Source organism: Bos javanicus, chromosome 24 (assembly GCF_032452875.1).
Source record: "Bos javanicus breed banteng chromosome 24, ARS-OSU_banteng_1.0, whole genome shotgun sequence".
Taxonomy (NCBI): domain Eukaryota; kingdom Metazoa; phylum Chordata; class Mammalia; order Artiodactyla; family Bovidae; genus Bos; species Bos javanicus.
In genome coordinates this window covers 41,625,340-41,651,995 of record NC_083891.1, presented here as the reverse complement: position 1 = coordinate 41,651,995, position 26,656 = coordinate 41,625,340, and the positions used below count along the sequence as shown (strand labels likewise).

At 44.0% G+C, this 26,656-nt stretch overlaps 1 protein-coding gene across 2 annotated transcripts in view; it reads right to left on the bottom strand.

The window, feature by feature from the left end:
• The window catches only part of RALBP1 (ralA binding protein 1), a 39,754-nt gene extending 14,353 nt beyond the window's left edge, over positions 1-25,401 (bottom strand). Inside the window, exons 1-3 of one of the 2 annotated variants that reach the window (XM_061399932.1) lie at positions 25,310-25,401; positions 3,823-4,119; positions 2,041-2,499 (exon numbers count right to left, since the gene is read on the bottom strand). In XM_061399932.1, coding sequence (XP_061255916.1) covers positions 2,041-2,499; positions 3,823-4,066 — 703 coding nt within the window. In that variant the 5' untranslated portion in view covers positions 4,067-4,119; positions 25,310-25,401. Of the gene's footprint in view, positions 1-2,040; positions 2,500-3,822; positions 4,120-6,606; positions 6,828-25,309 lie in introns of those variants that run through there. The other variant, XM_061399931.1, reaches the window with a different exon arrangement.
• Between the last annotated feature and the right edge of the window lie 1,255 nt (positions 25,402-26,656).

The window sequence follows — 26,656 nt, the reverse complement described above, 5'->3', positions numbered from 1 at the left end:
CCACGAACTGAGGCTGACATTGTAATGGTAAACATTACAAAACCTTTTAATGGCATCACAATAAATCAATAACTTAATCCAGCACTGACAAAATAAAACCAGCAATTCCAAATAGGAAAATAATAATATAGATTTTATTTTGCTATAATCTTCATTTTGAGGTGGAAAAGTTAGAAAATAATTCCTATTTTCTTACTTTTCTGAATAAAATATGGTGAGTGACAACTTTAATTGAAATTCCTGACACCCTCCTCTCTCCCTCATGAACACCTTGTAGACACATAATTTTGCCCCAGCAGTGCCTGCCCAGAAAATGGCACAAGTGAACAATTAGAATATGTGTTTAGTCTGTTACTCAGAAATTGTTACCAAAATGCTTTCCTTTTAAAAACTGAACACTTCAAAGCCCCAGGTACAGAAAGAGCAGATGACAATAGATTAGTTTTAAAACTAGAACTTGGACATGAATAAGTGTGAATCAAAGTTCTCCATGAAAAAGCGCTACTACTAGCATTCGAAAAGAAAAGTCACAGGCACGGTTCTGCAGTCCAGAATGCTGAATGCAGTGTTCTGCCAGAGCCTCACAAATAAATACAGAACTGATCAAAGCAGGTGCTCGTTCTCCAAGGCGCCAAGGACCAGGGGAGCAGCTCAGTGTCGAATAGAGAAGACATTCCACACCTCCAGCTCCAAAAGAATACAAACATAAAAAATCAGGACAAAGTCAAAGAATCCTCTGAACAACGCTGTAGGAACCTTCAGAGAAGCTTTCACCTAAAATGAAATTTCCTCATGCCTATCAAAATCATAAGCGAGAAGCAGCTATGTTAGTACTGTGTAGATCTTTAAAAATCCATCTAATTTTTCTTAAAAGGCAAGTTTTACATTCAGTTAAATGTGTTTATGTAACTAAGAAGTTGTAAGTTAAAATTCAGTGCCTAATTCATTTTCTTATTTTCTATAAAATAGCAGCATATTAGCCAAAACACTCTTAAATGACATGTTATCTGTGGGCTACGTAAAGGTCTCCCCAGTTATCAAACATGCCTGCCCTTTCTTAACAAAGAAAGGGCATATCAAATCTACCTTCATATCAAATCTACCTTCAAGAAATGTGCATGAACCAATTAAATAGAAAAACTAAATCCAGTCTCTTTATTCTAAATGTTTCTGATCTAACTCATCATGAACATGCATGAGCAACAATGCATGTTACAGCCTCAGTCACAGGAAGGTGATGACTAGATTTAGAAAAACTAAATCTAGTCTCTTTATTCTAAATGTTTCTGATCTAACTCATCATGAACATGCATGAGCAACGACACATGTTACAGCCTCAGTCATAGGAAGGTGATGACTGCATCGCACAGGTAGGACCTGCATCCTGCACCAACACCAAAGCCACACCGCTTTGTAAGAACAGAGTCTCAGTTTTGGACCACACGTGTCTTGTTTGACTTTAGACACCCAATAGGAATCACACTCCTGCCAAGTATGAGATGTTAGTTTTCACACACACGGAATGTAGGAAAATGGAACCTAGACTTCACTAGCATATGTCAGAGCCACACCTGACCTAGAGGAATCCACCCCTGAGGTCTAAACACTTAGCAAGAACAGCCCATCCCTCAGCTGGACTGAGGAAAAACTCACATGACAGCGTCAGCACTGTGTCTCGTGGCCAAGACACATCCTGGACGCAGACGCCAGACACCTTCCCTCCCCGCTGACCTCCTCCCGACACCCAACCTCTCGGGGGCGCCCAGGTGAGGGGTGCTGCCCACACGCACCAGGCACTACAAAATGAACCCACGGTGAGCCCTCCTAATGGGGGTGTGGGGATCGAGTAAAAAAGGCAGCGTGCATGCGCGCGTGCATACACACACACACGGACACAGTGTGGGGGCCTTCGTTCACCGGGAAGGACCAAGGAGATGAATGAGGCTTAGGACCCGTGTCACAACCTTGCTCATAAGCACTCTGCTCCTTCCTTTGAAACACAGAGGCAAGCCGACCAGTAGCGAGCAGCGCGGCCCTCACCTGACACCCTGTAGATGCCCTCGCACTTCATGCCGTGCTTCTCCACGTAGTCCACACACTCCCGGAAGACTGCAGGCAGCCGCACGCCGTCGTACATCATGGTCCTCTCCACCGCGTCAGCCAGCGGGATCCCGAAGATGGGCCTGAGGCTCGGGACGTCCAGCTGAGGCACCTCTGGCTCCTGAATCGGCTTCTTCTTCTTCTTCTTCTCCTTCCACTGTTTAACCACGTCAGCTGCTGTCAAGTCTTTTGACTTCTTCTCTTTATGCTTCTCCTCTTTGTGCTTTTCTTCCTTGTGTTTTTCCTCTTTGGGTTTCTCTTTTATTTTAAAATCCTTCTCTTTCTTTTTAGAAAAGCTGGGCTTCTTGAAGACATGGATCCCCTTGGACCTCTTCATTTTGGAAGGACTTTCGGCTTCATCCCCCGAACTATCTTCCTGAAAGGCAGCATAGCCCTCAGCTGCCAAAGAAACGCAGGAAGCGTGAGTCACAGTCTGCTGAATGTTACACTGTCCATTTTCTATGTTTAAAACAGGTCCAAAGAAGAGTCACCTGGCCTTGGCGACCTATCTTTCCACCTGTGGCCCAGCCCTCCTGTTCTCCCGGCCACTCATCTCGGCTGAAAGGTGTTGCTGTGACATCTCTCAACCACAAGAGGGCAACATGCCCAGAGCTAGTTACCCTTGCAACTGGTTTTATTCTATACATGTGTGCAAGAGAAACTTTTACAAACCAAATTACTGAAAATAATCATTATTTCAACTTATTTGGAAAGAATCCCACCATCACACACAACATTCCTTCACAGTCAGAAGAACATCCTCTAACCTACACTTCTCTCAGCTTAGGTTTTCCTATTTGGTTCCTGGAATCTGAAGCCGTCTCCAGTCACAATTGGAGATGCAGGACTATGTAGGTGCTCTTTTCCTATCCACTGCACCTGGCTCCCGGGTCTCTGGCTGGTAAGTTCCCTCTGGGGCCAGCAGCAGGGATGGAGCCTCCTCTGGGGAGGACCGACCAGGAAAGTCCTAACCTTGAGCGTCGTCGGCCACGCCCCTGAGTCAGAAAGCCTGGGTTTCACATTAACAGCTACTCAATATCAGAGCTGTCCTAGCTGGGCTTCCTTGTTTTTGGGGGTTTTTTTAAACATCTAAAACTCTCCTGTTCTTTTCTTTAGCCAAATATCTTACAAGCTAAAATAGAAATTAATAATAGAGATTTTAAAATAGAGATTAAAGGTATTGCATAAATTTCCTTCTGGTTAAAATACCACGAACTCCACACCAACCAGAATAGCAAAAGAAGAGCATGATACTGGGTGGCCAAAAAGTTCATTTGAGTTTTTCTGTAACATCTTACAGGAAAACCTGAACTTTTCGGCCAACCCAATAATAAAAAGCTATCATCCTCCCTACAGAACAGGAATCCCATATGGGTGTGTCGTGGCATCTGCTTAAGAAAACAAATACACTATCTTTTACCATGTGCCCCAACTGGCCTACAACCTCATCAAGACAGTAAGACTCCATAAGCACAAAATTTCAACATTTATTTTTCATACATTAATTTAAAAAACCAACTTAAGAAACCTCCACCAGACAACTTTACCACTTCTGGAAATTCAGTATTTTTACTTGTGATAGTAAGACCCTAAAATACAAAAACTGAGACCCTGAAAAGAAAATATAAAACAGGAGTCCCTGGATATAGGATGGCAGGTACACGTGAGTAGAGCAGAAATTTATCTAGAATAAAGCCACAGCACAGAGGAAACGGCACTTACTCCTTTTTTCCTTTTTCTTGAACTTTCCTTTCTTCTTCCCATGGTCCTTCTCATCGTCAGACACTACGTCGGGAGGCTCGTGGAGGCTGTCGTGGGGGGGTGAGGGCTCGCCCGTGCGGTACAGCCCGGGAAACTTGGTGGGGCTGATCTCCTCAGAGCTGGGGGTGCGGGTGAGCCCGCTGCCATGCTCCACCCTGCGGTGCTCACTGGGGCTGCTGGTGGGGGGCAGGAAGCACTCGGTCATGCTGCCTCCCTGATGACAGCGAGGAGGGCTTCTTGGTCACCTACCCATCACACCTGCGGGAGACACAGCATCACGGTCACCTGGTGGCCACCAATGCCCAGGGGCAGCAGACAGACGCACAGCTTGGCAAACTCCCCCCTCGAGAACTGTCGCTGGTTTTGTCATCTTGAATTGATTCGTGCCTCACACATGCACGTCAGTTCTCAAAAAGCTGAAAGCACTGGATCTTCAAGTGTGGGGAAAATTAACCAAATGGAAGGACATAGGACATCAAGGCAGGACACAGGGTTTCTCCTAAAAAGAGCTCGCCGCTCTGTAAGGGGTTTCATTTTGATTGCTATCCAACAGAAAACTTTTTCTTAAGTTATGACCAAACAACCATGAATAACAAGAAGACTCTTTATATAACTACACATGAATAGTTTAGTATCATTAGTGAAATCTACAGAACAGTGACAGATGCAGTGATTCACACAGGTACAGGTCATTAGCTGCAGTTACATACCGCATTAGACAAGCCATGTGTTCATACAGCTAACAAAAGAAGAACCTCATTTGCTCATTCCTAAGGCAATGGCACCCCACTCCAGTACTCTTGCCTGGAAAATCCCATGGATGGAGGAGCCTGGTAGGCTGTAGTCCATGGGGTCGCTAAGAGTTGGACACAACTGAGCGACTTCCCTTTCACTTTTCACTTTCATGCATTGGAGAAGGAAATGGCAACCCACTCCGGTGTTCTTGCCTGGAGAATCCCAGGGACGGGGGAGCCTGGTGGGCTTCCGTCAATGGGGCCGCACAGAGTCGGACAAGACTGAAGCGACTTAGCAGCAGCAGCAAACTATACACAAAACAGTTTTGCTAGAATGGACACTACAAAGGACAAACGTGGATAAATAACAAGGTTCTACTGTGCAGCTCAGGGAACCGTGCTCAATATCATGTGAGAAACCAGAACGAAAATAGGAAAAAGAATATATGTATGTGTACATATGTGTATAACTGAGTCACGGTGCTGGACAGCAATAATTAACACAACTTTGTAATCCAGCTATATTTCAATAATAAAATTTTTTAAAGAAATAATAAAAAAGTACAAATGTAAGAAAAGTTCAAGATCTGTTCACATTTTTCTTCTTCATAAGACAACGGTACACAGTTTAAGTACCATGTTCAAAAGCGAATTGTGTTAGTTCTTACTCCTCTTTAATGTTTTTATAATATTCACCTGAAAAACTAACAGAATTACTTCTCTTTGCACTGACTTAAGGTGATTCTGAAATTTTAAAAACACACAAACACAAGTGTAACTGATAAATCTGACCATAAACAAAGTCAAAAGACAACCAAAGGTGAAAAAAAATGTGTAAATTATGACAGCGAACTTTTCTAAAAAGCAGAGTTCTCACAAATCAATGAAAATTTAAACATAGCAAGAATGTGAAGCAGTTCACAGGAAAATGACTAATATCCATATGAAAATACCATTCAAGTACAATTGCAATTTTAAGAACACAAGACAGTAAGTTAGAATTTTTATAACATCAGACTGGCAAAGAACAAAAAAGGGTCTATAATATACCAGCATACTAAGTGCTGGTAAGGGTGTGAATATTCACTAAGGGAGAATATCCACCAACAGCTGAAGTATAAACCAGCACAGTCTTTTCTGAAAAGCAACTGGCAAAATCTATCAAAATTTTAAATGTGCTCTCTTTGATCTAAGAATTCCTCTTTTTAGGAACTTATCCTTCAGACATCCTTTTACAAGCATTCAAAGATGTGCACATGAAAATAATCATTTTAGCACTGTGAAAGCAAAGACAGCAAAATCTAAATGGCTATCAATAAAAGACACGTTAAATTAGGCTTGATCCAAATAATGGAATGTAAAGTCACACACAAGCCATCTCTGACATAGTAAACCATTGTTATGTCTCCGAAGTTGTAAAAGAGGAGGGAGAGAAAGTTTTTTTTTTTTTGAGCCTTACCATGCACATCTATCACTTGTACTGCTATTATCACGTTTTTCAAATGAACAGGCCATGTTTTTTTAGTCTCATAAAAATTGTTTTTGACAATATTTAATAGTCTGAGGAAAGCAATTTACAGCACAGTATCAAGTTTTAAATATATAAGCACACAAAAAATGTAAGAACAAGGGAACTTTAGTAACAATTATCTCTGAATTATAAGGTTATAAGTGATCTTTTCACTTTTTTACATTTCATCAGTTTCCTACCAGTACAGTATACCTTACTACTTGCCTAAGCAGGAAAAACATTAAGTGAGAAATTTCATCAAAGGAACTGTAAGCATCACTGTCACTCTGATTCTCTGGTTTTACTTCATGGGTTCTGACGGCTGGTGTTTTTTTAAAATACATTCTTTTCTTAACTGAAGGGATGAAAGTTTAAAGGGAGCTAAGATGCCACCAGCCTATCGGTTATACATCACAGGTGGGGAAACTGAGGTGTGAAGAGCAGAGAATAAAAACACGGGTGAGGGAAGGAGCACAGCTCGCCCCGACCCGGGCCACACGCCTCCCTGCTCTCTGTCTCCTCCGCGCTGGGACCCGCCTTCCTCCCAGGAGTCCTGCTCAGCCATACTCATCTTTCCATATCAGGCCTGCAGATGGGCACAAGGAATCTTTCTGGAGTGATGGGAACAGTCTCGATTTGGATTGTGGTGATGGTTACAAACTGTAAATTGACATTTTAAGTGGGTGAAATCTTATGGTATGCAAATTACACCTAAATAAAGCTGTTAAAAAAAGGATCAATTACCAGCACCCCTTTCTCCAGGAATCCCCACTCACGCCTCACACGGCCCAGGCTAAGCTGTGCCCGCCTCCGGAGCTACAGAATCACGGAGCACACCTGGATGCTGCACTGGGCCTTAAGGACCTGTGCATGGGGCCATCCTTACCAGTAATTCGCAAGCCCAACATTTAACACAGCACAGGCTGCACGGGAAGTAGTCAGACGTTTCCTTAACCAACTAAACCCACTAACAAGTCTCTCCATGTTCTCAACACGCTGTGTCCCGCTGATGACACAAAGATGAGGAGAAATGACTTGCCCTCAGCCTCAACTTTTAATTACAGAAACAAAGAAAGGAAACCCACATTTCATTTGAGTTCTGTGGCTTCAGGAACTTTCACATCAACCTGACACGTCCTGTGAGAAAAGTGTTTTTCCAGGTTTACAAACTGTACAACTGAGGCTCAGAGAAGTGAAGTAACGTATCCTACGCCACACAGCAAGAGGTAAAACTGGGATGTGCCTGACGGAAACACACATTCTACTAAAGTGCCCTCTGTGTACACACGTACACACACACACACACACACACACGAGAGCACACTTATGCCAGGAGGAGCAGCATATTAATGACACAAGCAGAAACGTGGGGCTTGTTATGAGAATAGCAAGAAGATGGGTCTGATGGGAGCAGATTCATGAAGAAGCAACAGAAAAGACATGGAAAGACAAGATGGTTCTGAACTGAAAGCTAGCTGGTGCCGAGCTGAGGAGGTCATCATCAAGTTCAAGTCCAGAAGCGACAACGCTGGGGCTGCAAAGCATGAGGGCAGGACCACAAATCACAGAACGCAGGTGGGTCTGGACCGCCCCCCACTCTGCAATCTGCACACTGGACTGACAAGGAAGAGTCCTGTTCCTGACACCCTGAAGAGATGATCTTGCGAAAACCACTCCAGAGGAACAGCTGCTGCCCTGACTCAGCCTCGCATGGCTGGGAGGAGCGGCTGCCGGTGCACAGGATGGAGCGAGGCCGGAACGGAGGTGCAGGAACGGTCCTGAGCTCAGGGAGCCACACACACACCTCAGCATCCTGAGTAAGTGGGCAGTGAGACAGGCCTTGGAGGGTCCATGGTGACTTTCAGCATAAACAGCCAAAGGTGAGGGGGGAAAAAAAAAGAAATTCCTACTTCTGAGGCAAGAGGAGAAGTGATGTAAACTTGTCAACATTTAAGAAAGATGTCAGCACAGCTAAGAAAAAGACCGCATACTGACAGGCAAAGAAGGCAGACAGGACGGGGCCTCGAGATACGAGGATCAACACTGATCCCGGAGGGTGCTTTCTGCCTCTGCATCGCAGACTTGCAGCAAAACATGCCAGAAACACCAGCGATGACAAAAGCCAGCCCTCTCAGCTGAAGGACCAGAAGGGGGCGGTCCTTCCAGACAGAAAACTTCAGAAAACGCAGTCTACTCCATCCAGTAGACAGACAACAGAGTCTACTCCATGGTCTACTCCACCAGAGACATAACCATGACAGTATGGTACTGGAGCAAGGGTGGACAGGTTAGTGAACAAAACAGAAACTTCGCAGAGGCTCGTATATACGCAGTCAACTGCCTGTCAACAAAGGTTCCAAAGGAATTCATGGGGCAAGGAAAGTCTTCAGCAAGTGGCGCAAAGTAACCATGTGGGGAAGAGAGAAGGTCAGCCCTCCATCGCATCACCACAAAGTGTGCATGACAAACTACAGACACAAAACTTCACTGCTAACAACTTAAAACTTCTCCATAAAACACATTTGTGAGCCCTTGGAGGAAGAATTTCCCAGACAGGAACAGAAAGCAATTAACTACTGAATTAAAAGTCCACAAACTAGACTTTTTATCAAAAGCAAAAATTTTCACTCATCAAAAGATAGTAAGAAGAAAATTAAGAGTCAAGGCCAAGACGTGGAGAACACACTTACAGTGTGTGTGTGTGTACGTGTGTCTCACAAAAGACTTAAATCCAGGATATACACAGAACTTCTACAGTTCAACAACAGACAATCCAAAACAAAACTGGGCAAAATCAAGCACACAATTTACAAAAGAAAATCTATGGGCAATAAGCCCATGAAAAACCTCCACATCACCAAACATCAAAGAAATGGAAACTAAAACCACGGTGAGCTATCAACAGACACCATCCAGAATGGCTGAAGTGCAAACAGAACTCTAATTCCTAACACTGGTGAGGATGTGTGGCACTAGAAATTTAATACACTGCTGGTGGGAATGTAACATTTAACCACTTTGGAAAAGTATTACTATTTGGCAGTATCTAGTTAAACTCTTACCATATGATCCAGCAATTCCACTCCTGAGTATTTACCCCCAGAAAAATGGAAACATATTCACACATATTCACATGATCAGAGTAACTGTATTCATAACAGATAAAAATCAGAAACACATTGCCATTAACAAGCCTGGATAAACAAGCGGAAATATATTCACACAATGGAATACTAGCATTTTTTGAAATGAACAAACTAGTCATCCATACAACAAAATAGATGAACTTCAAGATAGCACTGCAGACACCCAAGATTACATAGTGTAGGACTATTTATACGAAGTTCTGTAAGAGGCAAGCTCATCTCCATCGGGAGAATCTAGAACTGGGGTCCTGGGGTTTGGGGAAGAGGCAGGGCCAGAGTACAGAGCAGCTAGAGAGAACTCTCCAGGTTGATGGCTGTGTTCTATGTCCTGACAGGCACGTGGGCTACACACACACACACACATCTGCTGAAACACATCTTAATGAAATACCACAGACACACACCATTGTGTTAGTCTCAGGGTACTGGTGCTTTGACGCTTAGGTCCATTTTGAAACGATGACCAGTTGTGAGCCTAGTAACCACCTGTCCCCACACAAAGTTATTTAACATTATTCCACATTCCTTACGCTGAACGTCACATTCCGAGGCTTTTCTTTTAATAACTGGGGGTTCGTACCTCCTGATCCCCTTCATCTATTCAACTCTCCACCTCCTTCCCTTCTGGCAACCACATATTTGTTCTCTGTATCTATGAGTCTATTTACATTTTGTCTTATTTTTCAGATTCTACACATAAGTGAAATCATATGGTATCTGTTTTTCTCTGTCTGACTTATCTCACTTAGCAAAATGCCTCTAGATCTACCCATGGGGTCACAAAAAAAAAAAAAAAAACCATTAAACTGTGCCTATCACTGAATATAAATTACACCTCAATAAAATCTCACAGATAGGGAAAAAACCACGGATGCTATGCAGAGATGATCATGAGCCATTAAAAATATGAACTCTCCTCAAATATTGCTACTCTCACCCTAATGGTTGACATCCCGTCCCAGCCCCCCACACCCAAAATCACTGCAATAGGAATGTCTATTTCCAGTCTTTCCCAAATGAAAGCCTACGGCTATCTGGGAAAAATCTCTCTCCAGAGAGAATTTAGTAAAAAAATGTGACTTCTGTAATAACTAACAAAAACTATTAAAAGTATTTCCATACATCTAGAATTTTACTTTAGAATCCCCCAAATTATACCTTTGAAATTAAGTATTTCATGTAAAAAGAACAGTTATGACAGCTTTAACTGGGGTAAAGCCAAAAATAAGTTTCACAAAATCAGACTCAAACTTAATAAAGACTTAAAAAACTTCACTCCTCTAAAGAACCAGGATATACACTGTTCCCAACAGTCTCTTCTGCTCATGTACCAGTGTTAATCAGCACATGTAAGAGGAGCCACTCAACCATGCCAAAGGACAAAGCAGTATCAGCAAGAAAGACCGACTGCTAAACTGAAGTCTCCTGAAATGAGGTTTTGAAAATAACTCCAATGATTCATTAAACTTGATAATATCTACACAGACAAGGGCCTCTTCCAAAAAACCAACAGCTTACTTAACTAGTTCACAAGTTAAACAAATCCAGTATTTATAAATGGATTTTTATTAAATACAGCCTAAAAGTCACTGGAAGCAGCTTTTCCTTATTTTTATGGTTTTTAAAAATAGTCTGTAAGTTAAAAGTCTCTAACCTACATCTCTACAAGGGAATCCAGATACTGGCTCGTTAGAACATACTGAGCACTGACCCCCCCATAACCTACTGTCTAGGGATGGCCAACTTCATAAGCACGTGTCCATGTAAAATACATTCTTGTTCTTCAAATTTTCTCAGAATTAAAGAGCATCCAGCTCATAAGGGGCCACTAAGCACCCAACACCATACATGCAGAGACCCATCAGAGCACACTATGAGGTCTCAGGGCGCAAGGGACAGAGAGATGATCCTGAAGGACTCCTAGTGGGCAGAACAGGACAAGCAAATTACAAAAGATCACAATTGATTTGCCAATAGGACCATGGAAATTTACAGACAATAAACAAACATATTCAAAATTCTAATAAGAAAACCAGTTTCAACAACCACCTGAGTGTACAGGTAGAATAAAGATACTTCAGACACACAGCAGCAAGGACTGTATTCCCTGTACACTTGCCCAAGAGACTTGACAACCTGAGATGCGACCTGATGGGCAGCAAGGAACCCAGGAAAAGCAGGCCTGTGGCCAGCTGGTGACACAGTCCCTGTGACCCAGGGGAAGAAGGGTTCTAACACATCTGCCTGTGCAGAAAAGAAGAACAAGAATGGAGCTTTGGGAACAAATCTGTCATAAAAACAGAGTAAAAAGCAAATAACAGTAAGAGACGACCGTTAACTTTAAGAAAAAAGGTAGATGGGAAAATGAAACCGTAGTCCTCTGCCTGGCTCAGGATTACACAGTGCTTCTGTAATAACCACAGTGAAAACGATGGATGCTGACTGATGGAACCAAGCACTGTGCAGGGCATGACTATGCTGGAGGGCTGGGGGCAGCGAACCCGGGGAGGGTCTCAGAGACCCAAATCCTCATCCACCTAACACCCAGGTAACAAAGGACATTCAAAACTGCCATCTTCAAAAACAGTAGTTTAAGGGTATTACTTAGGTAAAGGAAAAAACACCAAAAGAAATAGCTGAAAGGAAAGCTTCAGCTATAAAACTCGGGAGGCGGGAGGCGGGGGGTGGGGACGAGGTGGGGACCAGCATTTTGCCTGAGTCTTGACACTGGGCTGGGGTCCCCAAGGCCACCCCGGGGTCGGCGATTCGCTAGGAGGACTCGCATCAGTAAGCACACAGTCATGCTCAGGCTGAGACTTGTTACACAGAAAGGATACAGAGCAAAAAAAGCCAAGGCCAAGGGGCCGAGTCCAGAGGAACCAGGCGTATGCTCCCAAGGGCTCGCTGGCAGGGGAGACACAGGGACACATAGGAAGCGCCAGGGGTTTCTGCCTGCTCCTCCATCAGCCCAAGGTCCCCGAGGAGCCTGGTCACAGCGGCGTTCTCTGCGGAGCATGTACTGAAGTCCCAGATTCCCAGAAAGAAGGCAGGCACTCTGCGTCAATCAGGCTATTCTACAAACCGCTGAGGCCCAGTAACCACACTTTTCACTTACACAAAATTTTGTAGGCCATAAGGAACTCGACTCATCAAAGGATTTCTCTTCAGACATGAACATTACTATTCAAGAAAAAAAAAGAAAACCAAGTTTACGAGCTGAGATGAGGCAAATAATCCTTCAGACGAAGCAGATGAGGCTTAGGGAGTTTCCTATCGTCCACAGCGAAGTCCCTGCCACACTAACACGCGCGAGGTTCACAGCCTGTGCCTGTGACGCACGGCAGTATCCACAGGTGCAGAAGCACGCACACCCCCACAGACCAACTGTCAGCCCTCTGGGTTGTTACCTAATTGGTCCTTTGAAAACTCCCAACTTTTGTTCAGGTCTGTGAGGACAGATGAGCCTGGCGGGGTCGCAAACAATCGGGCACGACCGAGTGACTAAACAACAAGTACTTTAACAGACATTTTACTCGAGTTACTGTTTCTTTTCTGTAGTCATCTTATATATCATTAAATTTAATCTTTATTTTAATTTCTCCCCAACCCCCAGGGGCTTAGCCAAAACACTTTTAATTAGTGCCCCATATGCCATAGAGAAATTCACTGAATGACACCGTGATTTATGTTTTCCACTCAGCTTCTCAACATTCTCAGTGTCGTTGATTAAAATATGCCTAAGAGGGCTTCCCTGGTAGTCCAGGGTCCAATGCAGGGGACACGGGTTCGATCCCTGACCCGGAAGACTCAACATGCTGCAGAGCAACTAAGCCCACGTGCCGTAACTCCTGAGCCTGCGCTCAGAGCCCGGGAGCCGCGACCTGTGCTCCGCAAGAAGACAAGCCACCGCAACGAGAAGCCCAGGCACCACTGGCAGGCAGCCCCCATCTGCTGCAACTACAGGAAGTCCATGAACAGCAATGAAGACCAGCACAGCCAAAAGTAAACAGATAGATAATGAGACATCTCTAAGATATATGTTATCAAAATCAGTTTAAAAGATGTGAAATTCCAAAGTTCATGATAATGAACACGAACATATGAATGTCTTTTTAAGGCTGACAATTACTATTACATGATTATTAACAAGAAAACAGAAAAATTCACATTTTAGGAAACGGATATAATTCAATATAAAATCAACCTCTGGATGAAACAGAAATCTGCAAAGCACAGACCATGTCCATTATTTAGGTGAACATAAAAACTCTGAGGTTCAGAACTCCAGGTGTCAGGAAATGAGCAGCCAGAACATACAGTATCTAGCAGCCAGAAATAATTCCACCTCTGCCTGGGCTGAAAGGCTGGGGAAGACACAGTTCAGTTCTGCACACAGCTGTCCAAATCAAAGGGCATGTATGTATAGTAAGTATGGAGAGAAAAGTCCACTGCCTTTACACGAAATCCGAAGTGCTATATCATAAGCAGTCACAAACACCAAGGACCAAAAAAAGTTTTCTTATAAAAACACCTTGTGACCTAAGTGGGAAGGAAATCCAAAAAAGAGGGGTATGTGTATACATACAGCCAATGCACTTTGCTGTACGGCAGAAACACAACACTGTAAAGGAACTATACTGCAATAAAAATAAAAATTTAAAAAACTTAATAAATATCACTTGGAATGTAACAATAAAACAGCACATTTTTAAAGTAACAGGTGGGAGACAGGTGGTATCTTTCCTGCCACATCTCATATAATCACATGATCTAGTCTCAAGCAAATCTTAAATCAGAACTTGGCTTGGAAACAGGGGAGCCCAATAAACCTCATTTAGTAATTTTTAAAATGCACACCATCGGTTACAATAGACAGTGGGTAAAAGCATCTAGTCCACTGTTCCCCGACAGTGTGCACAGGGACCCAGGGCACTGTGAGCAAACTCCACGAGTCTGAGGTAGCTCAAACTGAGGGAAGCACAGTGCTACTCGACACCTGTCAGACACTGCACAGCTACCAGAAAAGAAGGTGGCTTTCAACACTTGACTGTGCACATCCCCTTCAACAGCATACCTTCATACAGCAGGGCTTTATAGGGGTTTTTAAAAAATCAACATGGAACAAGAAATAAGGGTGGTGATGTTCAATCTGATTGCAAAGTATCATAAGCTGCAGTGTTTAATGGACACACAGAAACCACTAATTTCTTAAGATAAAAATGATTTTCTCTTTCAGCTTATGTGTATTATTTTTTTCAAATGGCTACTAAGTTGCCTGTCAAGTGGGCCTTAGTAAGCATCACTAGGAACAAAGCTAGTGGAGGTGATGCAATCCCACTTGAGCTATTTCAAATCCTAAAAGGCAATTCTGTTAAAGTGCTGCATTCAATATGTCAGCAAATTTGGAAAACTCAGCAGTGGCCACAGGACTGGAAAAGGTCAGTTTTCATTCCAATCCCAAGAAAGGCAATGCCAAAGAAATGTTCAAATTACCACACAATTGCATTCATCTCACACCAAAGTAATGCTCAAAATTCTCCAAGCCAGGCCTCAACAGTACATGGACCATGATCTTCCAGATGTTCAACCTGAATTTAGAAAAGGCAAAGGTCTGTCTAGTCAAAGCTATGGTTTTCCAGTAGTTATATATGGATGTGAGAGTTGAATTACAAAGAAAGCTGAGTGTCAAAGAATTGATGCTTTTAAACTGTGGTATTGGAGAAGACTTTTGAGAGTCCCTTGAACTGCAAGGAGATCAAACCAGTCAATCCTAAAGGAAATCAACCCTGAATATTTACTGAAAGGACTGCTGCTGAAGTTGAAGCTCCAATACTTTGGCCACTTGATGTGAAGAACTAACTCAATGGAAAAGATGCTGATGCTGGGAAAGTTGGAAGGCAGGAGGAGAAGGGGATGACAGAGGATGAGATGGTTGGATGGCATCATCAACTTGATGAACATGAGTTTGAGCAAGCTCCGGGAGTTGGCAATGGACAGGGAAGCCTGGTGTGCTGCAGTCCACGGGGTCTCAAAGAGTTGGACGCAACTGAGCAACTGAACTGAATTCAAAGTTGCTAAGACATAAATACATATTTAGTTGTGTGAGCCTAACAATACAATTTAACATACTATTAAACATTTCCATTAGGCTGACACCAGGTCAAATACATAAGATATGTATGAGGCTGAAATATCAAGTCATAAGAGAAATGAAAGATGCTTGGAATCAAGACAAAAGGACTCAGAAGTCATCTAGAAGATGCTCCCACTGGTCAAAGATGCCAAAGAGAACCAATAAAATTAATAACTGCCATAAACTGAAGTATCAAGTATATTTAAATCCACGAGTTCATAAAAATATTTAAAAATAAAATTCACTGATCACTTTGGAGGATATGAGAACTAGAGAACCAAGTAGTTGTTTGGAATAACTGGCAAATAAAGGGGGGGGGGGAGCATTTATTCTGAACCTCCTATACAAAGTATAGTTCAGCCAAGTTTCCTTTTATCAAAATCTTCCATGTAATAAACAAAGAAATAAAAGACTATCACCACTTAATAAGCAATTTAAAAATAGATACTGGCAACAATGGCTGTTAATATCACAGACAAAAAAGAGACACCAGCCTGGAAAAATTAAACTGATAAAACCTGATTCTGATTAAGTCTCAAAATATAGGGACATACAATTTAGTTTATTTAGCTAATATTAAAGAAAAAGAGGGGAACAAAGAAGAGTGGAAGAATGAACATAAAAATTGAGACTTAAGACCGAGAGGAGAAGGGGACAATAGAGGATGAGATGGCTGGATGGCATCACCGACTCAATGGACATGAGTTTGGGTGGACTCCGGGAGTTGGTGATGAACAGGGAGGCCTGGCGTGCTGCGGTTCAAGGGGTCGCAAAGAGTCGGACACGACTAAGTGACTGAACTGAACTGAAGACCGAGTATCAGAAGACAAGCCACAGACTAGGAGAAAACATTTGTAGAAAACATACCTGATATAGGACCACTATCCAAAATACACAAAGAACTCTTAAAACTCAACAATACGAAAACAAAACAATTTAAAAATGGGCAAAAGACCAGAACAGAAACATCACCAAAAAAGATACAAATGACAAATAAGCATATGAAAAGATGTTCCATATCATATATCATTGGGGAATTACAAATTAAAACAGCAGTAAACGTGACAAAAGTAAATCTAGATTAAAAAAATTTTTTCATAACTGTGTGTGGTGATGAATGCTAACTAGATTTACTGTGGTGATCATTTCATAATATATACAAATATCAAATCTGGCTCTCAATTTGCAGTGCTTCTGATTTAATTTAGCCTCCAAATGGTTATGATCATGCTTCATTTTATCAAGGTATCACTCTGAAAGCAACTCCAAACAAGTTCTGCTAGCATTTTTGTTGTTCAGCTAGTATTTTTGTTTTTAATTACTTTTAAGGCAAAAGCTTTACATTTAAATATCTATACAATCTTTCCAGGTGATCAGTTTGATGGACTTCATTCAAACTGATCAACTGCAAAGAAAGAGACCTAGCGCCTGGTGTAGAGTAAGCACTCAATAAATAAAAGCCTCATTCCACGATTTACACAATGATCGTTTAGAACAGAAGGTATACATGTTTATATGTTCTTTGCTCGTATGTGTATAAAACACCTCTGGAGGAATATACCAGAAAAGATTAAGTTGTGATCTTTTCAGTGTTATCCTTAATGGCTCACCCAGGCCCCCAGTCCTCAGTAAAGAAATTGGGAGAGACCCTGATGGGGAAAGAGAATGTGGCACAGCTGCAGGTCTAAGTACCATCACTCTTCATAGATGGGGTTTCCTTATCTGTCAATATTGACAGAGACCTGCCACAGCACTGCCAAGATTAAACAAAAGAGTATTCATGGTCTACAGCAGGCACTCAGTAAGCAGCAACAATAGTAACTACACAAAAGCAACAATATAAAATTCCTGGACAAAACTTGAGATTTTATAAACTATATCCTCCGCCCATAAAAGTGTGAAAAAGGAAGAGTTTTACTGCTTTTTCTTTCCTTGACTCCCATTTTAAATAACGTTCGGAAAATCATAAGTGCACTGTTTAAAAAAAAAAAAATCATAAACAAATGTAAGAAGCCAAGAAGAAACCTGGAGAAAAAGTACTGGCACTAGACATGACAATTACTTTGCAAACTAATAAATAAAAACAAAAAGCGATTGAGGATTTGAATCTGAAGCAAATACTTTTAAAATGAAAAAACAGGGAATTTAAAAGATTCTGTTTTTCACCCATCAATTTTCTAAAGAGGAACAAGTCTGATGCCCAACACTGGAGGGTGTGATGAGCCAGTTGCATGCTACTGGTAGAAGTGCAAACTGATTCATTCAGAAGGCAATTCAGCAGCATCTACCAAAAATTAACACTCTGACCTAGCAAATTCACTGTTATACGTTGTCCCCAAATAGACAAAAGTAGCAAAGCACTGTTTTTGACGGCCAAAAAACCTTTATTATGCTGCATCTCTACAAGCACCTCAAATTCTTTAGGAAAAAAGCAAAGAACAAAGAAAAATACTAACCCAACTATATGCTGTCTACAAAAGATTCACGTCAACTATAGTAACAGAGGCAGCCTAATAATGAATGGAGTGCTAAATAAACAGATGGAGTGAGGTTAAAATGATAGCCTGAGTGCTCAGTTGCTCAATTGTGTCCAACTCTTTGCAAATCCATGGACTGTAGCTCTCCAGGCTCCTCTGTCCATGGGATTTCCCACGCAAGAATACTGAAGCGGGTTGCCATCTCCTTCCCCAAAAATGATAGCTTAAGGAACTCCAAAAGTTCACCCTCAGAAGAGCCAACTAAAATCAGTCAGAATCCACTTTAACCCAGGAAACTAACCAGAAGCCTGTAGCAATTCAGGGAGCATTTATTCAAGAAAAACAGTTGAATCTTAGTGAGAACATAGGATTCTATGATATTTAACTCACTCTGAGCCTATCCTGGGCTTCCCAGATCAGCGGCAGCCTTGAAAATAACAGCCCACATTCCCAGCACTGGCACAGCAGAACAAACCTCATTCGCAAACAAACTGAATTATTCCAGTCTCTGGAAGACCTATGTGCAGAAGCAGCCCGCCTTATCTCACCTAAATGTAGTTACCTCAGAACTCCCCCCACGCCCAGGGCTACGCCGCTAGGGGGCAGCCAGAGAGGTGTTAGCCGCGCTGCCCCCTGAAGCATCAGGCAAGAGCTGGAGTGAACACTCCCTCCAAACCATGAGAAGAAAGGCTGAGCAGGGAGATGTTCTGGGGAACAAAGACCTTGAACTGCTGCAACAAATTTCTGGAAATCAGGAGAAATGTGGATGCCCAGCACCATGCACATGCTCAGGACACAGAATTCCCTGGCTCATCATTTTTCCTTGCAGTAGTGTGACTGTGTCATCCCACTGCCTTCTGGCTCCTGTGGTTTCTGATGAGAAGTCAGCTGATGGTGACACTGAGGATCCCTTGTATGTGACAAGCCACTTCTCTCACTACTTTCAAGATTCTCTCCTTGTCTTTGTCTTTAAACCAGTCGATTAAGAAGTGTCTTAGGTGGATCTCATTGAGCTCATCTCACCCAAGAAAGCCCTCCCCACTCACCTCTGGATGATCTTGACATGTGCACAGACAGAAACAAAGGCTAAGACCAAAGCTGTCAAGTGGCTGAGTGCTGAAGCTACACCCAAGAGATACACAGCTGTCCTGGTAGCTTACTGGTCTGCTAATGACTGGACATTAGCAGCCAAGAGAACAAAACAGGATTAAATGTAACCAAGGAGGTGAAAGACTTATACACTGATAACTACAAAACACTGCTGAGAGAAGTTAGAGTAGACCTAAATAAACTCCTTTTTAATGGGACAATTAAGTACCGTTAAGATGACAAAGTATTGCTGTAATTCAAAATGATCTATAGACTCAAGGCAAAATTTCAACAAGACTTTATTGCAGAAATGGAAATCTGATCCTCAGTATGGAATTGCAATGGGCCTCGAATACCCACACAAAAATAATGAAGAAACAAAGGGGGAAGACTCAACGCTTCGTAATTTCAAAAGCAATTACAGAACTAAAGTAACCAAATCAATGTGGCACTGGCATCAGGATAAGCCTCCAGACCTACAGAATTGATGTGAAGAGTCCAGAATAAACCCAAACATCTATGGTCAACTGATTTTCAACGAATGTGTCCATTTTTACTCCATGGGGGAGAAATGGTCTCTTCAACAGATAGGAATGGGATAATTAGATTTCCACATACAAAAAACAGGCCCTATCTCAGACCATATACAAAAATTCACTCAAAATGAACCAACACCTACATATAAGAACTAAAACTATAAAACTCCAGAGGAAAACACAGTGTAAATCTTCATGCCTGTGGACTTGGCAATGGATTCAGACAGGACGCCAAAATCACAAGTAACAAAAGAAAAAACTGATAAATTCTACTTCACCAAAATTTAAAACTTCTGTAGATGAGAGGGCATTATCAAGAAAGTAAAAAAGACTACCCAAAGAATGAAAGAAAGGATTTGCAGATCACATATACTGGTAAGGGGCTTCCCAGATGGCTCAGCTCCTGCAATGCAGGAACCACAGGAGATATGGGTTCAATCACTGGGTTAGGAAGATCCCTGTAAGAGAAAATGGCAACTCACTCTCCAATATTCTTGCCTGGAAGATTCCATAGACAGGAGTTTGGTGGGCTACAGTCCACGGGGTCACAAAACAGTAGTAAACAACTGAGCATATACTGATAACGGTCTACCATCCAGAATATACAAAGGAACTCTCACAACTCAACAACAAAAAGACAAACAACCCAATGCGAAGCTAGGAAAAGAACCTGAATAAATGTTTCTCCAAAGAAGATATACAAATGGCCAATAAGCACATGAAAAGAAGTTCAACATCATCAGCCACCAGGGAAATAAATATAAATCAAACGCACAATAAGTTACCAATTCACATCTACCAGGATAGCTTAAATTTTCAAAAACCAGAAAATAACAAGTGTTGGTGAGGATATGGAGAAATGAGAATCTTTGCACTGGAGAGTGAAGTGGTGCAGCTGCTTTGGGAAACAGGTTAGAAGTTCCTCAAACTGTTCCAACATAAAACTCAGGACATGATCTGGCCAATTCTACTCTTAGGTATGTACCCAGGAACAATGAAAACACGTATCTACAAAAAACACTGCACATGATTATTCACACCAGCACTATTCAAAATAGCCGTAACAAAGAAACAACTTAAATGTTGAACAACTTATGAATAAACAAAATGTGGAATATTCCAGCCAGTGGAATATTCTCAGCAATGAGGAGGAATGGAGTCCTGACACCTGCTACAAAATGGACAGGTCTTGAAAACATGATGCTGAGTAAAAGTTGGTCACAGATGATCACATAGATGATTCCATGTACATGAAATGCCCGAAACAGGCAAACCCACAGAGTAGAAGTAGATTAGTGGTTGCTAGTGAGTGGAAGCAGGGAGGATGGCGAGTGGCTGATAACGAAGAAGAGCAGAAATGAAAGACTCTAAAATTGATTGTAGGGGTGACTGCACCCCTACACATAGTAAAAACACTTTGAATTGTACACTTTAAAAGGATCAATTTTATGTTATATGAGTATCTCAAAAAAGGTAGCATAAGGAAAAAGCCAGCAATTTCACGCTCTTCTTTCACCCTCATCAAGAGGCTCTTTAGTTCCTCTTTGCTTTCTGCATATCTGAGGTTGTTGATATTTCTCCCGGCAATCTTGATTCCAGCTTGTGATTCATCCAGCCTGACATTTCGCATGATGTACTACTCTACATGTAAGTTAAATAAGCAGGATGACAATATATGGTCTTGTGTACTCCTTTCCCAATTTTAAACCAGTCAGTTGTTCCATGTAAGGTTCTAATTATTGCTTCTTGACCTGCATACAGGTTTCTTAGGAGACAGGTAAGGTGGTCTGGCATTTCCATCTCTCTTTAAGAATTTTCCAGTTTCTTGTGATCTACACAACCAAAGGCTTTCATGTAGTCGAGGAAGCAGATGTTTTTCTGGAATTCCCCTTGCTTTCTCTATGATCCAACAAATGTTGGCAATGTGATCCTCTGCCTTTTCTAAACCTAGCTTGTATATCTGCAAGTTCTCCATTCATGTACTGCTGAAGTCTACCTAGCTTGAAGGATTTTGAGCACAACCTTACTAGCATGAGAAATAAGCACGTTTTTATAGTAGTTTGAACACTTTTTGGCACTGCCCTTCTTTGGGACTGGAATGAAAACTTAAGATCATGGCATCTGGTCCCATCATTTCATAGCAAATAGAAAGGGAAAAAGTGGAAGCAGTGACAGATTTTATTTTCCTGGGCTCCCAAACCACTGCAGATGGTGACTGCAGCCATGAAATTAAAAGACGTTTGCTCCTTGGAAGAACAGCTATGGCAAACCTAGACAGAGTATTAAAAAGCACATACACACTTTGCCAACAAATGTCCATATAGACAAAGCCACAGTTTTTCCATTAGTCATGGACGAATATGAGTGTTAAACCACAAAGAAGGCTGAGTGCTGAAGAAGTGATGCTTTCGAACTGTGATGCTGGAGAAGACTCTTGAGAGTTCGTTGGACAGCAAGGAGATCAAACTAGTCAATCCTAAAGGAAATCAACCCTGAATATTCATTGGAAGAACTGATGCTGAAGCTCCAATACTTTAGCCACCTGAAGAGAAGAGCCAATTCATTCAAAAAGACCCTGATGCTCATAAAGATTGAAGGCAAAAGAAGAGGGCAGCAGAGGAACAGATAGTTAGCGTCACTGACTCAACAGACATGAATCTGAGCAAATTCTGGCAAATAGTGAAGGACAGGGAAGCGTAGCGTGTTGCAGTCCATGAGGTCACAAAGAGTCAGACATGACTTAGCGACTGAACAACAAGGAAAAAGCAGGCTCAGGTCTTTGCCAAATTAAAAGTTCCTTCCTATCCCTTTATTAACCTCTGGTAACACTTCTTCCTATTCTTCTCTTCACAGCTGAAGATTTGTTTATTCTTGAAATAACCTACATTGGCTTTCTCCACTCTGACTTTCCATTCACACCTCAATTCAATCGAACAGCTCCCTCCCCAGATGACAGCACCAAGTAGGATGCTATGAAAGTGTTCTCAGTTATCAAACTCAACCAACTCCTAACAACCCAGTTTTCCTCAAGTTCTCAAAGGCAGCATATAGCTTCCTTTATTATTATTATTTTTTTTTCTGGAGAGGCAGTTGTGAAGTACAGCTTCCTTCTGAAATGATCCCATTTGGGCTTCTACACCATTTTCTCACAATTTCTCGACATTTCTAAACACACAGGAATTTCCTGTTTCAGTTCTTCTTCAATTTGGCTTCAAATGCGACTATTCTCCATCCGGAAACTCTTCCTATGCTGTGTTACCCAACGAAAAGCTTCAGGTACCACCTATGATAGATCCTGATGACTCTCCCATCAAGACCTCTCCCGTGTGCTCCAAACCCAGACACACCTGACTCTGTAGCATTTCCACCTGCATGTTCTATAGGTAACTCCTACTCAATGTATCCAAAAGCCAAAATACTGTTCCTCCCCAGACCTGCTCATCTCCCTGAATTCCCTGTCTCAGTGTACTTTCCTGTTGTCTATTCAATCACCCAAATTAAAATCCAGTTATTCCGTCCTACTGTTTCTCTCTCACTTCCCAAATCCAATTCTCACTGAATCCTGTTAATTCTACCTCGTTAATATTTGTGCTATTAACTTACTCCTCTGCATCTCCACCGGAGAATGCGATGGCACCCTACTCCAGTACTCTTGCCTGGAAAATCCCATGGACGGAGGAGCCTGATAGGCTGCAATCCATGGGGTCGCGAAGAGTTGGACACAACTGAGCGACTTCACTTTCATGCATTGGAGAAGGAAATGGCAACCCACTCCAGTGCTCTTGTCTGGAGAATCCCAGGGACGGGGGAGCCTGGTGGGCTGCCGTCTATGGGGTCGCACAGAGTTGGACACAACTGAAGCGACTTAGCAGCAGCTGCATCTCCACTGACGCTACCTTATTTTAGGCCCTTATCTGTCACCTCAAATATTACAAAAACTGCTCACCGTCCTCCTACATCCTGCCTTGTCTTCCCTCCATCCCTTCTGACATCTATATGAGACCAGAGTGATTTTCCTAAGATGAAAACCTTATCATGTCTCTTGCCTGGTTAAAATCCATACGCTCTATTATTACCAAGAGAAAAAGCCCTCAAGAACCCTTAGAATGGCATGGGGACCGATCTGTGCAGCCTCACCTTCTGCTACTGACCCCATAAGCCCAATGCTACAGCTGCAGAGAACGACTTTCCATCCTCACAGTCCTCTGGTTCAACTTTCGCTTGGCCTTAACCTCTTCTCCTGCAATTTCTGCCTCCCTCATGCCAAAGCCTTCAAGTTTAAGGACATCAAGTCTAAAACACCTAATACAATGCCTGACACATAGGGGAGAGTTACAATGTAACTCTGTAACTCTATTCCCTATGAGAGAGGCTTAGGCCTCTTCATCCTGTCTCAGTGACTCCCCTCTGCTTCAAGCTAAAGCTGAAATTACTTCACCTGTCTACAAGACTCTTCCTAACGTGGCCTCTGCCTACCTCCTGGGTTTCACAGCTTGCCACCACCCTCCACCCTTGTGGGCCATACCTGCAGATCCCACACTCACTCTGTAAGTTTGGACTCCTGGCTTTTCTCAAACAGATCCTCCTACCAAAGAGCCCATCCTGTCTGAGCCTGTCTCCTCACTGTTCTCAGCCCTTCCCATACACTTTTCCCTACCACTGCCCCCTTCTACACTCTCCTCCCTGCTCCATTAAAACTGACCACTACCTCCCTTGTATACCCACTGTGCCCCTGGCCTTCCTCCAGTCAAAGCAATCTAAAAAACACACTGTCTTCATGGAAGTTCAAGTAAGAGATAAAGTCTTAGCATCCTGAAGGCAGGGGCACTACTTTATCCATCTGCAAGTCTTCACAGTACCTGCTACACAGAAATTAAACTAAATGACCTGCACTTTTACTTATTTCCTCTACATATACTAACAAAAGCTTTATTGGAGATTTTCTTCTAAAAAAGAAAGAACCTACTTTTGAGTTACATTTTGGGCCCAATCTCTCTTTGTAAAGGAAACACCATAATTAAAGTTATTATGCACTTTCAGATACCACTTCTATTTTTCTAAATCTAGGGAGAAATGGTCCCTATAAGACCTAAAAGGAGCAATACTATTTTAAAGAGATAATAAATTATCTCTCGCAGCTTCGAGATACTTTGTTTAAAAAATTACTTCCCAGCGGCTCCTGTTTAGCTAGCCCACCTCGCTTCCTTTTATGGGTCACTCTGAAAAGTGGAAACCCCTCTGCTAACTTCCTTCCTTCCTGCCGGCACCATCTGCCGAAACAGCTGACAGCAATTAACTCGTCCTCAGGAAGACACTCAGAAAGGAGTTACCAAGTGGCCAAGCTAATTCGGAAGGCGGAAAATGGATTATCTTTCTCATTTCCAGACAAGACTCCGTGACCAGCGAACCGCCCGTGGCCGGCGCCTTCCGGAGAACGTGAGCGCCTCTCCGCCGAGCACCTGCACCACCACCCGGGCCGCAGGGCGGAGACCCGCGGTGACCGGCTCCAGACCCGGCGCGTCCACGTGAACGCGGCGTCCAAACCACGGCACTTTCACCCGCACCGTCAAAACCGCTCGAGTTAACACTTGATCACCTTCGAGCACTCAACCAGGCCTTAGGAGAAGATTCTCTGCTTGCTCGGGGGGAGGCTCTGGAGTCACGACTCCCAAACCCGAGGGGCGTGAGGACTTGAGGGAGGCTCGGCTGTGTGGTATGCGGGGAAACCTGTTTCACTCACAACGTTTAAAACAAGAAACAAACAAAAAAACTGAAAGCCACCCCACAGTTGACCTCCACAAGAGCCTGTGGGCACAAGCCCACCTGACCAGGAGTTCTGAGAATTCCCAGCTCGAACTTGCCGGCGCCCCTGGAGCACGCCGGCGTCCACCAGCCTCCCTCCGCGCCGGGCGCGCACCGGAGACCCTCCAGCATCCCTGCCGCGGTTACGTAAAAGCCCGAGTCCCTCTCCGCCATCCGAGGCCCGCGCCCTGGTGAAGGGCCCGGCTTCCACCCTCCTCGACCGGACCCAAGGCCGGCGAGCGGAGGAACGGGCTGCGCGGGCCGGAGCCGCCGACCAGCGCCCTGCCCAGCCGCCCCGGCAGCCACGCCCCCGCCTCGCCGCCCGGCCGCGATAGCCCGGCCCGCTGCCTGACAGACGCCACGGGGAGGCGCGCGGACGGCTGCAGGCACCGGGCCCCGCCGCCCGCCACTGACCTGCGCGACCGCCAGCCGCCGCAGCCGCCGCCTCCTTGCTCTCACGCCGCTGCCGCCGCCTGCGCTGCGCCCCAGGCCGGCCTCGGGCGCCCCATTCCCACCCCGCCCCAGCCTCCGCCTGTTTACAATGATTGGGACAGAACCGGGCGAGCCGGCCCCCCGCGCACGCGCACTCCCTCCGCCCGCCGCAGCCAGCTTCCCGGCTCCTCCTCCCAGCGCTGACGGCCGGGGCCGTGAGGGCAAGCGCCCCGTGACCCCCGCGCGGGGCACACTGGGAATAGTAGTCTTCGGAAACCTAGTGCCCAGTCCTCAGGCGGCCCTCCGCGGGAGGCGCACTACAACATCCAGGAAGCATCACGCCTGCCCGGCCCAGGGGCCCGCGGGGGACACCCGGGAGCGCGCGAGAAAACGCGTCGCGCCAGAGCGCTGCCGGCGCCTGCGCAGTTCCCGGTGGTGGGGGGCTGGATGGTCGCGAACCTATCCAGCGCGGGCTCCGGGAGGACTGCTGCGGGCAGTGTCGGCCGAACTCCGGAGAAGGGCAGGAGTTGTCCTGTCCACGCTCCGCACAGCTTGTTCCCTAGCTCCCGAGGCGCAGACCATCTTCACCGCGGGTTTCAGTCCCAACCAGTTAAACCAGCCCGGAGGCTGGCCCAGCAGCCGCGGGGTGGGGCTCATCCCGGGCTGGGTGGGGAGTCTGGCTTGGGGTGGGGACTTTTGCTGGGGATTTGGACAAAGGAAGCGCCCCGGGCTTCTAAAGAGGAACCTGCTAGAATTTCGTGTCGGCCTTGGCTTCAGCGTTCCTTAAACAGGGGTCGATGAGAGCCTCCCTCGATCCTTGCACCTTGTACCGAGGAGTTCTTTTTTTTTTTTTTTCCGAGGAGCTCTTGAGTTAGCTGCCCTTCGCACGGCAGGCGTGCGCACAGAACTAGATCTGAAGGAAGACGGAAATAACTG